The following is a 14,042-nucleotide window of genomic DNA, read 5'->3' on the forward strand; positions in this document are numbered from 1 at the left end:
AGAGCGGCTGTTAGGGAGAGTCGCCGACTATCACCGTTTAGCTACAGTCGAATGAGCGACCGCTCAAGCGACCAGCCCCGATAACGATCACGAATCACCGATTGAATTGTCACACAAACTCTGTAATTCTAAGCTCTCGTAAGCGACCAACTTATCGGTAAGACCAGCTACGTTAACGACCACAATTTCAAAACACCAAAGCTCTTGTAAGCGACTACAATGATTTTTGGCTTTACAACATCAGTCAACACCTGTTAAACATCATATCCAATGCATGCTGAAATCACATATAAAGTGGAAATGTTGTAATGTTTCACAAAAGCTGCCTTTCCAGTAGGCAATTATTAAAGAATTCTATAAATTCAATTTCAGCTGTTTCTTTGTCTCCAGAAAATGCAAGGAATCTCTAGTCCATTGCCAGCTCCACGATTTATCCTTTTTCCAGTTACAATAGCCATTCACTTGTTTGTTGCACGCTTTAGAAATCGGCTAACAAAAGACGCCATGCGATCGTCGTAGACGCAGAAGATATTCTCATGACGAAAAGCTTAAGTCGTCGATATAAACGAGCACAGCGAGCTACTTAGCGTAGAATTAATTGCCATTAAATATAACAACTCACTCTCGTGATAAGTCGAATACAATTGAATACAATTTTCAGTTCCCAAGGTGGTCGCTTACCAGAGCTTCAACTGTATTCCAAATGCAGGTAGTGATCTAGGTGTGCACGCCCCTAAAAAAAACTCCGCAGCTTGTTTGATAAAGCTTCCGGAATTGAGTCCCAGCAGAAAAGAACGCCCTATACACTTCTATTAAAATTTGGCGCATTTACAAAACCCTCTTGCATTTTCCGCCCCTCCGTCACCCCCATGGGAAAAAGGTCAATTTTTCGGGTTACTCCCCCCCTTCCTTTTTGTGTACATTCATGAATGCTCGAAAGATATTATTCAAATTAAGGTCTGTATGCTGCTACTCGCATAAGCATTACTGTGGGGGGGGGGGGGGGGCGGTCGATGGGGGAGTAGTGAGTAGATACATAAATGCGAAAATATTCCGTTTAAACATAGTTAGTCTACTAGCTATGGCTTTAAGGACCATTACATTTTCTCTTTCGCTCCTTTTTTAATTGACCTCATGCTAAAAGTTGCAGCGTCAAAAACACTAATTTCCATAAATAACGGGAAAACGTTCTCCTACATAAAAGTGACAATCCGTCCCTGAACCCCCCCTGGTAAGTTTTAAGTTTGTCGTGTGGGACATTTCACCGGTGTCCGCTTTGCTCGTGTGAGAAGACGTCTATTTGAACACGACAATCTATATATTATTTACCTTCTTTGGCAAGAAGCAGTACTATATTCTATTAATTGTGAAATCATAATACTGTTGTGATAAAGAACTGTGTTCAATTCGCGAGGTATAGGGAGTAAACTACAGAATCTAAGCGAGAAAGACCGTGTCTCCGCAAAAGCCATCGATGTTCTAGTGTTGGAAAATTATCAACTGGACGCTCTATCATGGCCCAGATCGACGAAAATCGGAAGTGGACTCAAGATGAAATAATAAACAACACAAAAAACGTTGTTCGGGGGTTAGAAACCTTAAAAAATGAACACTCGGGGATTTTAAATGGACTCGCTCTTTACGAAGACACGAAAACAGAGAGCCAATCTGAGTTGGAAGAAGCTAAAGCCGGTGTCGTTCAAGATTCGCTTGACAAGATTGAACTTGGTTTAGGGGAAGCTCAGGTAGGTTTGGAAATCCTAGAGTGAGTTTTTGTGCTTTTGTCGATAGCTCCGATGCTTATATGGGCGAGTTACAGCTTAGTTTACACCGCATTATAAATTCGAAGACATTTTTGAACCGTGATACCTTATATCACGCCTCGCGGCCGACCCACCTTTTTCGATTAAAAAAAACTCTCACTAGATTAGCGAGATTCTCCAAAACTATTTCCTAAAGCCTTCTTTCTTAGATTTTCGGTTGAATGCTTCATACTTAATTTCTCCCAAAAATATATTGTCTTTAATTTTCCCCTAAACAAACGTCTCAAGCAGTGTTCCCTTCTTACGTGTATCGTTGTTTATAATTTACTGCGATTAGTTGGAATTCACAAAAACAGGTACTTAGCATTCAAGTAAACCCCATATTGATACACGTTTCCAACAACACAAGCAAAGTCTATCAAATCCATCACAAGTTTCCTTTAAAATTGTTAAGGAATGGTTAAGTGCTTTATATTTGTCTAAACAATAATAAGTGGGATGAAATTAATAAGAATGAATCAATGTTAAGGCCACTTGTCGTTTGCTTTGAAGGGGCAATAAACCATTTTAAAACAATCAGAAAGAAAGCTATGTGAGAGGATTCTAGATCTTTTAGTAAGGGTCCATATATCCTCATACCGCCTGCTCAGAAATAAACACTTTGTGATTTACACATAAACCAATAAATTGATAAGGAAACGTCTTGTTGACCTTGTTTGCTTGGACAGTACAAGAACTTTTGGATCACGGACACTTCCTATTGTTATATGGCTTCACTCTTGCACATAAAATGATGGACAGAAATTTTGGGGCCAGAAGTTCCTGTATGACGGCAGCTTCCGCCAATTAGAGGTTTTTATACATCCAAAGCAAAATTTACTTATTGGGATGTTAAACTCTAGGTACTGATGGCTTTATGTAGCCATCTGAGTACAGTGGAGGCAGAGAAGCAGAAGCTACGTGCCCAGGTGAAGAGACTCTGCCAGGAAAATGCCTGGTTGCGCGAGGAGCTGTCTGTCACTCAGCAGAAGTTACAGGAGAGTGAGCAGTCTGTGGCGCAGCTTGAGGAGGAGAAAAAACACTTGGAGTTCATGAATTCTCTCAAGAAATATGACGATGTGAGTTTTTTCCTTTTTATATTTTGCCTTGGTAGAAGAGAAGTATGGCTACCATTATATTTTCAAGTCTGGGTAAAATAGGCTGTCAAAAAAACACATAAAAATCTACAGAAGACTTTAGCCTTTGCAGTAGACTTCAAAATTTTATTTAATTGTGAATGCTTACTGGGTAAAGTTGCTTCAAAAAGAAAATATTATTGTGTTAATAGTTGTGTTTATGAGGTTGTAATAACCTAAGACTGTTTTTTTTTTGCCTGTGTTTGCTAATTTTTTTTGTTCTGTTATGTTTTCTTTCATTTGGCTGATAACACTAATAATAGGACAGACACCAAGTAAGTATCCATTCGTATTCATGCATTTTAACCCTCAACTTAACCCTTGCCTTCCATTAGACTGCACTTACTGTATATCCACAATTTTTGATAATAAAAGCACAGAATTATTGGTCCAAGCAATGTTGTATTGTTTATGCGCAACATAACATATATCAACAGCACTAGACTACTAACAGTTAACAATGTTTATTCTTGGAACATTGCTGTATTATTTGTACTTAACAGGACTACAAGCCATGCATAGGGTTGGTGAATGGTCACTCAAAATTCAATAAAATCTTGGGGTTTTCATCCCCCACCCCATCAAACTGTTTTAGATTCAGACTTCATCCGAATTTTTCCTTAGAGCTTTCCATATTCACATATTTTGTTCGACTTTTTCTTGATTAGCTACCAGTGGACTGCATATCATCAAAAAGCTGAATGTTCTCTCTTAAAAAATCATGTTGAGAGTCAGATCTCCAATTTTCAGAATTTCAATTTCAGATTCTCAGACCTCTGATGTCAAAATTCTGATCTCAAAAACTGATTGACCAAGCTCCAGCCCTATGACTTTCATATAGTTATATATATATATAGTTATATATATATAGTTTTATATATAGTTATATGTGTATAGTTATATACTGCTTTCATTGCTACCACCCATCTTTAACCCAACAGTTCACAGCCCTAAGCTATTATTTAGCAGCCTATAGAAATATAATGTGAAATTAAGTTAACTTTATCATCACTGGGTCATCTTTTAAACATGCTTTGCTTTCATTCTTTATGCAGAGGCACCGTTATTACTTGCAAAGAACCATAGCAATAACTTTATTGAATAAATAATAAATTGTGGCACCGTTATTACTTGCAAAGAACCATAGCAATAACTTTATTGAATAAATAATAAATTGTGGCACCGTTATTACTTGCAAAGAACCATAGCAATAACTTTGTTGAATAAATAATAAATTGTGGTTACAGGATGAAGGTATTGAAAATGACATCAGCAGTGATATACTCTCGCAAGATGAGGATGATCATGACGTGGATGGTGAGAAATTTTTTCCCCTTTTGACCATCATTTAGATAATATTTTAGGAATGTACAGTACACCTGAAACCCCTACCACAAAGGAAATGCTTCAATAAAATTCTCCTTGCATGAATTTTATAAGTAAAAAAAAAATCAAGGTGTTTTTTTAAGAGAATTAAGGAGTAGATTTGCTTGAAATTCCTAAATCAAACACCAGCCTTTTCAAAATTCTATGAAGGAAAAAAAGAATGTTTTATTTCTGATAGAAAATTTTTTTTATTTGCCCAAGTAGCTATGAAAAATAAAGAAAACTTCACAACAGCGCAAGCTGATAGCATCATTCTTAATGCACATTGGCCTGCACACTGAAGACTATTTTGAAATTTGCATTTTAACACATTGATTTAATGAGAGTACAAAAAAGAAGTTGGCCTATATCATAACCAGTTGTGAGCAATGATATTTAAAATTATCGCAACTTGGCTAATACCTTTCATTATCTTTTGTTAAGATGAGACACTCAGCCAGACATCGAATGTGTCTGCCAGTACATCTGGTGTTTATGAGATACCAGCCAGACTACGGACGCTGCATAACTTGGTGATACAGTATGCCTCACAGGTAAGGATATGTCTTTTTGTAATGTCAACAGAAAACAGAGGGCATGCTGTGGGTTTTAAAAAACAAGGATCTGTGTATTACTCTTTGATTAAACTCTCGGTTTTAAGGTTATGGATAGTAAGGTACTGTATTTTCCAAAACCCATGTACAGTTGAATGGCAGTACTTTTTATTGTCATTGGTCAAACTTGTTTATTTGCTGTAGGGCCAACACAAAGTGACAGTGTTTGTTGTGAACTCTATTTAATGTGTTCTACAGTATTTGCTGTAGAGCCAACACAGAGTGACAGTTCTTGGTGTGAACTCTGTTAAACATGTTCTATTTGTTGTAGGGTCGGTATGAAGTGGCAGTGCCATTATGTAAGCAGGCCTTGGAGGACCTGGAGAAGACATCAGGTCATGACCACCCAGATGTTGCTACCATGCTCAATATCCTAGCCCTGGTGTACAGGTATGTAATCATTGCTCTCATTAGCAAGCAAAGGTATTTTAAAACGTGTCTGTATCTCAGTCAGACAGGCCTTTATTATTGCATAAAGATGGGGGCTATATTCAGATTCTTGTGTAAACTCCTATATTTCTTACTCTTTTGCCTTTTCAGACTAGAAAGTTAAAAATGTCTGATATATTCACTTGAATAAGACATAAAATGATTTTTATTTTTATTTTTTAAATATCAGATTATCCAACCTGTAGACAAACCCCTTAAAAACATAACAATAATAAATGATGATAAGATAACTACATAGACTACAAGTCCCACAAGTACCCTTCAAAAGAATATACAAAACAAAACATCTGCTCAAATTGTTGTTCATTGTCCAGTGCTGAAACTAATTGGAAATGTATGAGAAAACTACCAAGAGTAAAGTACATAGAATAAATAATGCTTTATTAAATTTTGAAGACAACGTCCGGTTTTGTTGAAAATCATCATTAACACTGTTAAATCAGGATTTTTGTGATCAGGCAAGGAATCAGGGCTGGTCTGTGGTTTCAAGCAAAATTATACTTGTCCTACTGTAAGTTGCAGGCAATAGGAGACTTGCGATTAGATATCAAATGACTGTTTTGGTTGTGAACTAGCGTGCGCTCAGCCTTTTTGTGGCACAACAGCAACAAAAAGCAACATATTAAGTGATTTGTATAAGGCTAGAAATCTGAATTTGTTGTTGCGCAACAGCTTTTTATGAGTATACAGTACTTAGTCAACATGCTTCTCTGGTCTGCCTCAATTTGAAGATGTCATGTAATTTATGGCTAGGTTTGTCTCAAAGAAAAGGTACACAGCTTCAGTACTGAATTAAATGTGTAACAAAGATAATATAGCAATGTATTGTTATACTTTAGATGGCTAACAAAGGTCATATAGTATTATATTGTTATACTTAAAACGGCTAAAAAAAGATCATAAAGAATTTTATTGTTATACTTTAAATGGCTAACAAAGATCATATAATATAATTATATTGTTATACTTCAGATGGCTAAAAAAAGATCATATAGAATTTTATTGTAATACTTTAGATGGCTAACAAAGGTCATTTAGCATTGCATTGTTATGCTTTAGATGGCATTGTTGTCTCTCATCAGATTTAACATAGTCCATCCTGCTGTTAACCTCCCTAAATCAGTGCTAGGGGACATTATAAGGTTTCTTATGTACCCAATACGGCATGCTATACAAGACGATTCAGATATAAAGGAACTGTTTGACAGTGTATCCGGACCAGTGTCTGAGACGGACTTGTCCATAATCTCTGGGATTATATGCAACCAGCATGATAAATTAACTGAAAAAATGGAAGCAGTGGAAGAGACAATGGGGAAATATGTCCAAGAATGCATTGGGAATGCCAGAGTTACTCAAGTTGCTATTTAGAGTTGCAAGGTTTTCCAACTTGGCAGAAATTAATAGACATCTACTGTTAGTTAAAAATGAAAAGTGTGATGAACCAAAGCACGAGTTCAAATGGTGTGATGTTTAGAAAGGAATGCAAATGACTTCACTTGAAATTTGGGAAATGATAATGAAAAATTGTAGCAATGACATGAAGAAGAAAGAGTTGTTTTGTTATGAAAAATGTTATGAATTTCGTTGATCAAACTTATTTGAGTGTGCTTCAAGACTGGCTCAGTTATTTCTGTACTAGAGGGAGAGTGAAATGGGGCAAAATCTCTCGCAGCAGCGTAGAATTAGGATTTCATCGTTTGACTACATATAGCTTGTGCACTTTTATTAATCTTTTCTGTTTTCCTTTGGGTATTTCTTTTTCTTATCCAAGAATACCAATTAACAACGTTTACTTTTTCAATATGATTTCAAACATCCATATGATTGTATAAGGATGTACAAATTTGAGAAATAGTAATTATTTTTCTTGCAAATTCCCCTTCTACACAGGTCCTTGTTTGTATATTATTATATTTTATGGAATGGAATAATGATAGTGACTTTAATAATAGTTTTTTCATTAAAAATAACACACTAGAATTTTGAACATATAAGATCATTACCTTGAAAAGATAAAATGAAAATGCACAACTGTTGAATAATAGTGTTTGAGAAATGAAAAATTGTAAATTTTACAGATGAGAGAAATAAACTAGAGACTTTTGCTAGAATTAATGTGTCTATTGTCTGAAGAATGGTTCTATCGAAGCAAATGTTTTTAGGATTTTGAAAGATGGCCTGTTTTATCAGTGGCTTTGACAGTCTAGCTATTTTCTCTTGGGTCAGAGGGTCAAAGCTATTATTAAAAAAACTCATCTCAAAATTCCCTTGGGAATTGTGGCTAACTATTCAAGGATTTCTATTGGTTGAAAGCGTAATCCCACCTACTGGGAAATGCGATACGTCCACAGCTATCTGTTATCGAGTTTTTTCGAACCCGGGTTCGCGTTGAGTTGGAGCTTCGCTAGCTTGCTAAACTTTCGTTCAAATTTTGAGATGCCCTGGTGTTATTTATAATTAAAGACACTTTTAAGTAGAGATATTTGAAGTAGAATATTAAAGCCTCAAAGGTCTACTATCATATCCTTAGATCCTATCAAGTAAACAGCTTTCTTTTTGCTCATTCTTTTCCATTGCTTGTTGAAAGTGTCGGTTGGTAGATCTGTTACTGATCAGTGTTTTGTTATTACGACGGTTTTTTTGTGTTAATAGTTTCTCTTATCCCTTGGCAAATAATAAACGCCGAGATCATTATTCTTGGTAAATCGACCATGACATAAAAAGCAATGATATAATACGTTATCTCTATTAAAACAATAAGCTTGTTTACATTGAACGCAAAGGTTATAAACGAAGTCAAACACTAACACGCGTAGTGTTAAGTATGTAAAATCGTTTGAATAATACCCAATAGGATCGTGTATTTTTTATTAAGTGGTATTGTTTTTGAACTCACTACTCATCGTACCATACATCATAAACTCTTAAGGCCAATTTAGACAGCACGACTTTTGTCTACGACATTACTTAGCCCTGGATTACACACTTCGATTTTCGTAGTCGAGCATCTTAGCGGAGTCGTAGGCTGATTTACACTTTACGACTCGACTTCTAGAGGTGTCGCATACAACTAGATCTTGCTGTCTAATCAGCCTTAGCTAAATTCGGTTGTAACGGTAGTAAAATCTGTAAAAGCGAATGACAAAAACATTGGCAGTTTTTAGAATACAATAAACCTATACTATCCTTTGTATTTTTTAATTCCTATAATCTGTGGTATAAATCCTTACATTAGAAAACTGTTCGCATTATTTCGTCCCTCCAAACCTGAATACATTTCTCGCTTCCACAGGGACCAGAACAAGTACAAAGAAGCAGCGAATCTATTACACGACGCTCTTACAATACGAGAAAAGACCCTTGGCGAAGACCATCCCGCGGTAAGATGCTTGTAATTGGTATCATCCTCCTCTTAATAACTACAATACCCACACTAGCAACCTCTACAGAGCCAGAGAGTTTGTTGTATCTGTGATGTTGACGATTGGAAGTGCGAACTCTTAGATACGCGCAGAAACCACGAACTACGGTTACGTTTGCATTAAAGAAAAATTCTAATCATTTTTGGCGCTAAAGCTGAAAGATGTGCTGATGTAGGATAAGGTATTATCCTATTATCTTGGCGCACCGAAGGAGACAGGAAATCACAAATTACTACTATCTTCCTGAGAAAAACGTGTGATTATGCGCCAGCCACGACGACGAAGTGTTCTGTTTTGACAAAACTATAGAACGAATTATGTAAACAGTTAGCTGGGTTTTTTTACAGAAGCTTTCTCAACCTATATTTTTTTAAGAAAATTGTTGATAAATATGTTACTGTATCTGCAGTTTAGTTAAATATTTGAGGTCATTTTTAAAAATAATTGACTCTTTCCATAAAATAACCACCCCTATCACATGCCTCCTCTATCAAACCTCACCCCATCCCATGCCCCCTCTATCAAACCCCACCCCTATCCCATAGCCCATCGATTGTCACCTCCGCCTTGTTCGTGCAGGTGGCTGCCACGCTGAACAACCTCGCTGTCCTGTATGGTAAACGTGGCAAGTATAAGGATGCGGAGCCGCTGTGCAAGAGAGCCCTTGAAATACGAGAGAAAGTACTCGGCAAAGACCACCCTGACGTGGCGAAGCAGCTTAATAATCTCGCACTGCTTTGCCAGAACCAAGGCAAATATGACGAGGTATGTGTAAGTGCACTGCTTTGCCAGAACTTAGGCAAATATGACGGGGTATGTGTAAGTGCACTGCTTTGCCAGAACTTAGGCAAATATGACGGGGTATGTGTAAGCTCTGCTTTGCCGGAACCAAGGCAAATATGACGGGATATGTGTAAGTGCACTGCTTTGCCGGAACCAAGGCAAATATGACGAGGTATGTGTAAGCGCTCTGCTTTGCCGGAACCAAGGCAAATATGACGGGATATGTGTAAGTGCACTGCTTTGCCGGAACCAAGGCAAATATGACGAGGTATGTGTAAGCGCTCTGCTTTGCCGGAACCAAGGCAAATATGACGGGATATGTGTAAGTGCACTGCTTTGCCGGAACCAAGGCAAATATGACGAGGTATGTGTAAGCGCTCTGCTTTGCCGGAACCAAGGCAAATATGACGAGGTATGTGTAAGCTCTGCTTTGCCGGAACCAAGGCAAATATGACGGGATATGTGTAAGTGCACTGCTTTGCCGGAACCAAGGCAAATATGACGGGGTATGTGTAAGTGCACTGCTTTGCCGGAACCAAGGCAAATATGACGGCGTATGTGTAAGCGCTCTGCTTTGCCGGAACCAAGGCAAATATGACGGGATATGTGTAAGTGCAGTCACGCCGTGTAGATCGCACCTTTGAAACCAAACATCTACTTAAAAAAAAACTTGAATAAATACATAAACTTTTTTACTTTTTTTTTGTTTACACACAATTTCGATGTCCTGTCTAACCGGATGTTACCTGGTCTGACTAGATGGAATTATTTTCACACAACAGCTAGATGGGCTCTCTCATATTAAAATAGCCACTATCTAGATATTTTCGGGTTTAACCGAATGTGTTCTGGTCTAACCGGATGTGTTCTTCAGGTTGAGCAGTACTATCAGAGAGCGTTGGAGATTTACACGACCAAGCTTGGTCCGGACGACCCCAACGTCGCGAAAACCAAGAATAACCTGGTAAGTGGGCTTCCTGTGGCGGCGCGTTTAACTGATAGGTGGTTGATTGTGTTGCCTGTGGTGGCTCGTTGAAAGGAGAGGACCATCCGAGGTTTATGTTTTTGATTTGTGCCGTAGGCATCAGCGTACCTGAAACAAGGAAAGTACAAGGCCGCCGAGACGCTGTACAAACAGGTATACGCATGGGCTCTTTGCAGGGATAATAATATTAAGACAAACGTTTAGTAGTATTCTACAAGCGCAATGATGCAGGGATAATAATATTAAGACGAATTTTTAGGAGCATTCTACAAGCGCAATGATTTTTATAGGCGATTTTTTAGCTACTGTACTATGCGAGTAGCGTTTCAAAAACACGTAGGGACGGCTTAGGGATCGGCGTAGGGACGTAGGGACGGCTTAGGAATCGACGTAGGGACGGCTTAGGGATCGGCGTAGGGACGGCTTAGGGATCGACGTAGGGACGGCTTAGGAATCGGCGTATGGACGTAGGGATCGGCGTAGGGACGTAGGGATGGCTTAGGGATCGCCGTAGGGACGGCTTAGGGATAGGCGTAGGGACGGCTTAGGGATCGCCGTAGGGACGGCTTAGGGATAGGCGTATCGATTTGTCTTGTTTCAAGAGAGAAGCCGGCACGAAGGCGAGGCGTTATGCATGAAAACGAGGCGCACTGAATACAGACATAGTTGTGAATCGTACAGTAGATACCCACTTGTGATTGCAGGTTCTAACGCGTGCTCACGAGCGCGAGTTCGGCACTTCCGGCGAGTCCCTAGAGGATGACGGGAAGCGAGGCAAGGACAATGCCCCGTATGGCGAGTATGGCGGATGGCACAAAGCGGCGAAGGTCGATAGTCCTACTGTCACCACCACCCTTAGGAACCTGGGCGCTCTGTACCGGCGCCAGGGCAAATTTGAGGCTGCCGAGACACTGGAGGACTGCGCGCTCAGATCACGCCAAAGTGTAAATGTAAATGCGAATGTCATATCGACACTTTCCAACACTTCTGTGAGTGATCCGTGACGTGGCTAGGGGTGGGATGAGGCGCTCAGCATAGGCACCAAGTCGTCACTAAAGCCGAACCATTTGCAAATGTCTCTCGTCTTTATGTAAAGACCATTAAGAAACAAAAAGGCAATGGAAAACTGAAATTTATGCATCCATTTATGTCAAATTCATCCCTTTTTGCTTCGAAGAAATTCAAGTGCTGATCTTAAACCATAGGTAGAACATATTAGTGTATTTATAAGTATTTATTTTCTTAGTTCTGATTTGAACCTCAGGCTCATACGGAATGTGAGTTGAACTATGATTTGGACTGTTCATGGTGCTTATGTAGTATTAAAAGAAAGAAGGTTAAATATTTCTTTTCAGATTCCATCACTACCACTACTCGTTCACGTAGTAACTTATAACAAAATTTAAAATTCGTGCAACTAAACTATAAAGTTTTTATTTGACGAAGCTAAACTGAATTCTAATCCCTTGACAACGAGACCGTTACTAACCTTTACATGTAAAGACTGTGGAACTGCTGCGAGACTCTTGCGTGATTCTTGCTCTGGCGTGACTCTGGTCTCTTCTTGCGTGACTCTTGCTCTGGCGTGACTATAGACTCTCTTGTGTTATTCTTGCTCCGGCGTGACTATAAACTCTCTCGTGTTATTCTTGCTCTGGCGTGAGTCCCGGTCTCTCTTGCGTGACTCTTGCTCTGGTGTAACTGTAATGGATTCTCTTGAGTGACTCTTGCGTGATTCGAGGTGTTATATGACCTTGTGTATGACTCGTGGTCTGGTTTCACACGAGTAATATGTGACACTCAAGGAATGTGTCTTATTGTTGCGATTCCTTTCTCCGGGTGACTTTCAGTTGGTGGCAGAGGTGTAAAGATCACTATTCTTATTGCCCAAGTAGACTGGGCTAGCTGTAGCTTGTAATGCTTGTCCTCGGGCACATACGTACAGGCCCTAGTGGCCCTAGTGACAGGATGTGACAGCCGCCCTTTAGAGCCCCGGTCTCCGCTAACATATGGTCCCCGTTTCGTAGGCTTTCGATGCCGTGCGCCAAAGCAAGGTAGCGCAACTACTAGCGGAGGAGAGCGGATCATACCCAAACAGTATGTCGGCCTCCAATACCTCCTTAAATACAAGTACAAGCTCGCGACTCGACGACGGCGACGACAAGAAGAACGGCAAGCGAGAGAAGACCTTCTCCAGACTTAAGCGAACCCTCAGTAGTCGAGGCCAAAAGCTCATGGAGAAGATGGGCGGCTCCGGAACAAGGCTTCAGCGGTCATCGTCACGTGACAACCTGGCTGACAACCTATCCCATCATGCAAAGCTGTCGCCATCCTCGAGGATCTCGCGTAGCACGCCGATGCTGGCCCAGATCTCCTCGGAGATCCCTGACCGCCAGAGATCTGGGAGCGTTAGCCGCGGTAGGAGCTGGTTCGAGCAGTGACCACAGGATCCCCACGACAACATGTGAATGTATGATAGCACATAAGGAAAAGAGAAATTGTATTATAAGTGATTATTTATTATTCAGCGTGTCGGCTTCAAAGCTTTGTCGAGTTATGGTTGTAGCTGTTTCTGGTGATTACTAACCACTTTAAAAGACTATAAACTAAATGCACTCGTGTAAAAAAAAAAAAAACATTTAAAGACGACCACATCCTTACGTGATCCTATCCACTGCGGTCCACAGGTATCTCGCTTACATTGGTTTTTAATTATTTGGACCACTGGTAACTCAGTTATTATCCGCTTCAGATATATCTTAAGAATGCACCTTTCGTTACAATATGTTATAAATCTTGGTTTAAAAAAACAAAGTTTAAAAACAGCTAACAGTGATTAAACCCAGGAGAGAATATAAATTATTTACGCTCTCCTGTCTAAACGTAATCATTTTTCTGCTATTATTTAGTGTTATCAAGTTAGGTAACGCAGCAAACACTAAAGAAAACAAAACTTTAACAAGCACATTATATGATATAGAATAAACGTGGCGGGATATCCTCTGAAAAGGTTTGTTACCGACTAGAATAAAAGGCTTATCATCGTGGCACGGAGGGGGCTTTACGTAAACAACATTTTTCTCTTCATTCCTTACTATTAGTATTAGTAGTATTGTTTATTTGGAAGTATATAATGGTATGTTGATTGTAGAGATGGAAATTAAAAAAATGCAAAAATTAAGGCGTGCGGCTTTTTTTTTTGTCTCACGAGCTTTTAAATAACCTCTTCGCCAGGGTCTTCGGGTAATATGGAAAATTACCAAGAAGACCCTGGGAACGAGGCTGACTTTTACAAGCTCAATGTTACGAGCTAAATGGTACGGGCTCAATGTTACGAGCGAAATGGTACGGGCGAAATGGTACGGGCGAAATGGCTCAATGGTACGGGCGGAATGGCTCAATGGTACGGGCGAAATGGCTCAATGGTACGGGCGAAATGGCTCAATGGTACGGGCAAAATGGCTCAATGGTACGGGCGAAGT

General features: G+C 39.4%; 1 protein-coding gene across 3 annotated transcripts; it reads left to right on the forward strand.

Annotated features, from left to right (window-relative positions):
- Nucleotides 1-1,223: 1,223 nt before the first annotated feature.
- On the forward strand, nucleotides 1,224-13,741 carry LOC5514956 (kinesin light chain). 3 transcript variants are annotated; one of them, XM_032384517.2, is made up of 12 exons: nucleotides 1,225-1,745; nucleotides 2,666-2,881; nucleotides 3,202-3,213; nucleotides 4,186-4,255; nucleotides 4,748-4,857; nucleotides 5,189-5,307; nucleotides 8,663-8,750; nucleotides 9,372-9,557; nucleotides 10,450-10,539; nucleotides 10,657-10,713; nucleotides 11,265-11,549; nucleotides 12,588-13,741. In XM_032384517.2, the coding sequence occupies exons 1-12, from the start codon at nucleotides 1,515-1,517 to the stop codon at nucleotides 12,999-13,001; spliced, it is 1,878 nt and encodes a 625-aa protein (XP_032240408.1). In that variant the 5' UTR covers nucleotides 1,225-1,514; the 3' UTR covers nucleotides 13,002-13,741. The 3 variants fall into 3 exon arrangements, with proteins under 3 accessions (XP_001635072.2, XP_032240408.1, XP_032240409.1); XM_032384518.2 differs by having other exon boundaries at nucleotides 11,265-11,510; XM_001635022.3 differs by lacking the exon at nucleotides 3,202-3,213 and having other exon boundaries at nucleotides 1,224-1,745.
- The last annotated feature ends 301 nt before the right edge of the window (nucleotides 13,742-14,042 follow it).

Source organism: Nematostella vectensis, chromosome 7 (assembly GCF_932526225.1).
Source record: "Nematostella vectensis chromosome 7, jaNemVect1.1, whole genome shotgun sequence".
NCBI classification, from domain to species: domain Eukaryota; kingdom Metazoa; phylum Cnidaria; class Anthozoa; order Actiniaria; family Edwardsiidae; genus Nematostella; species Nematostella vectensis.

Coding starts and splice junctions, on each gene's coding strand:
- LOC5514956 (XM_032384517.2), top strand. CDS start 1,515: ATGGCCCAGATCGACGAAAATCGGAAGTGGACTCAAGATGAAATAATA. Junction 4,256..4,747: donor GGATGATCATGACGTGGATG/GTGAGAAATTTT, acceptor TCTTTTGTTAAG/ATGAGACACTCAGCCAGACA. Junction 8,751..9,371: donor TTGGCGAAGACCATCCCGCG/GTAAGATGCTTG, acceptor TTGTTCGTGCAG/GTGGCTGCCACGCTGAACAA.